Source organism: Aplysia californica, unplaced genomic scaffold (assembly GCF_000002075.1).
Source record: "Aplysia californica isolate F4 #8 unplaced genomic scaffold, AplCal3.0 scaffold00041, whole genome shotgun sequence".
Lineage (NCBI taxonomy): Eukaryota > Metazoa > Mollusca > Gastropoda > Aplysiida > Aplysiidae > Aplysia > Aplysia californica.
Window position 1 is genome coordinate 746,069 of NW_004797311.1, and position 2,585 is coordinate 748,653.

The following is a 2,585-nucleotide window of genomic DNA, read 5'->3' on the forward strand; positions in this document are numbered from 1 at the left end:
GTGTTTGAGTGTGACGCTATAGTTGCCGCACATTATTTACATAATTGAGATTCCTCAGAGTAAAGGTTATCATAGAACTAGATCAGTGTAGCCATCTTGCTTTTAAAAAAGCCCCCCCCCCCCAACAAAGAACAAACCAAAACAACAAAATAACTCAACGAAAACAAACCAAACAACAACAACGAAAACAACAACAACAACAACAACAACAACAACAACAACAACAACAACAACAACAACAACAACAACAACAACAACAACAACAACAAAACTTAGCAAGTTGTGAGCAACCAATAACGAACCTTCCATCATTGATGAAGTTGTTGGGTGTGAAGTGAATGTAGGAGTCGCCAGGAAACTGAAAGCAAGGTCCTTCTGGGGCTTCGTTTGCTACCGCAACAGTCGACTGAGGGAGAAAAAAAGCAATGCTGCAAATGTATTTGAATGTTTTTATTTATATAAAACAAGTTGATTATGAAAAACGTTCCACGTTTGGCTCGCTGGGCTTCACCAGGAACGTAATGAGTAAGGAAAAAAGAACAACAACCCCCCCCCCCCCCCCCACCCCAAAAAAGCCCAACCCAAAAGATAACCATCCCCATTCCCGAAAACAAATATTATGGGTTTGTGAAATATGATAAATTGATATAATACATGTATAGGTGTATTTCACACTCTCACCCTTATTAAAATCCCATCTTTCGACTTTTATTATTGTTTTCCTTTCCGCCTTCTCGCTCCCACGTTAGTTTTGATATGAAGCCCGAACATACTTCCAGTGTTTGAGTGTGACGCTATAGTTGCCGCACATTATTTACATAATTGAGATTCCTCAGAGTAAAGGTTATCATAGAACTAGATCAGTGTAGCCATCTTGCTTTTAAAAAAGCCCCCCCCCCCCAACAAAGAACAAACCAAAACAACAAAATAACTCAACGAAAACAAACCAAACAACAACAACGAAAACAACAACAACAACAACAACAACAACAACAACAACAACAACAACAACAACAACAACAACAACAACAACAACAACAACAACAAAACTTAGGAAGTTGGGAGGAACCAATTACGAACCTTCCATCATTGATGAAGTTGTTGGGTGTGAAGTGAATGTAGGAGTCGCCAGGAAACTGAAAGCAAAGTCCTTTTGGGGGTTCGTTTGGTACCGCAACAGTCGACTGAAGGAGAAAAAAAGCAATGCTGCAAATGTATTTGGATGGTTTTATTTATATAAAACAAGTTGATTATGAAAAATTCCGTATTTTTTAAAGATACGAAAAGACACCAAGGAAAACGACGGGAAAAAATTCCTACCAAAGAAACCCCCCCCCCCCCCCAGAAAAAAAATAAATAGGGCCCCCAAAAGGTTTAAAGTGGGGAATGGGGGGGGAGAGCAGAGTGAGTGAAAACAGAGTGAGGGAAAAAGTGAAGGAAAAAAAGAGGGGGAGAGAGAAAGAGGGGGGGAGAGAGAGAGAGAGAGAGAGAGAGAGAGAGAGAGAGAGAGAGAGAGAGAGAGAGAGAGAGAGAGGGGGGGGGGGGGGGGGGGGTGGAGGTGTAAAATGATAAGCAGGAAGGTGAAGGAGAGAAGGGTAAGAATAGGTAGATATTTTTTGATACGTTAAGGCTAATGTTCTTCTCCCTCCCCCAAACAAAGATCCAGTTTTTTGTTTCTGACTGTTTGTCTGTTTCTTCCACTCTTTCTCTCCCACTACACCCACAAATGTTCACAAACATACCGACTCTGTCTTTCGCTCACACTCTCTCACACACGTTCCCTGGGGGGCTCTCGTGGCCTAGAGGTTGAGGTGTTCGCCTCTCATTTAAAGGTTCCGGGTTCGAATCCGGGGTGCGACGAAAAAATTTTCCCCTCTAAAATTGTCCCTTTTTACCTCCTTTCCTCCTCTCTAGCAATGTTCTGTCGTCTGCTTTCATCTCCTCTTTCTCTCCCCCCCCCTCACCTCCTCTGCCCCCTCATCAAGGCTCCTGACTCTTTCTGCAGCCTTTCTACTGTTACTCCTTAGCTCCTTCTTACAGCTGTCTTTCAGCCATACCCCAGATCTTCTGGTAGGAAAGATCTACACCTAGCCTTCTGGGACAAGGGCGAAAAATGTCGGAGGGCCCGTGTGCAAGTTGCGCACGTTAAAAATCAAATGGTGGTCCAAATTCGATAAGAGTAGGCTTTAGCCGCCACCATGGCAAAATTTTGAATTTCCTACCGACTGAAAATGATTAGTGTGTCCTGCGCGCTCATATTATGACCCTATGCTGTTGCGAGTGCCATAAAACACTTACAAAAACAAAAACAAAACAACAACAACAACCCCCCTCCCCCACTCCGTTCCTCCCCTCTCCATCTCTCCGCTTTCTCTCCTATAATATATACAGGAAGCTACATATATATATATATATATATATATATATATATATATATATATATGTTTCTGTATAATATTTTATATATATATATAAAACATGGATACATATAACATGTAGGTACATTTATATTATACATATACACACACACTCCATTTCTACTAGCTGCAACCTCTTTCTCAGCCACGCACGCACGCACGCACGCA

At 41.9% G+C, this 2,585-nt stretch overlaps 1 protein-coding gene across 1 annotated transcript in view; it reads right to left on the bottom strand.

The window, feature by feature from the left end:
- Positions 1-406, bottom strand: part of LOC106011018 (laminin subunit alpha) — a gene marked incomplete at its 5' end in the record, with an annotated part of 3,689 nt that extends 3,283 nt beyond the window's left edge. Inside the window, 1 exon segment of the mRNA XM_013079132.2 lies at positions 303-406. Within this exon segment, the coding sequence (XP_012934586.1) occupies positions 303-406 (104 nt within the window).
- Between the last annotated feature and the right edge of the window lie 2,179 nt (positions 407-2,585).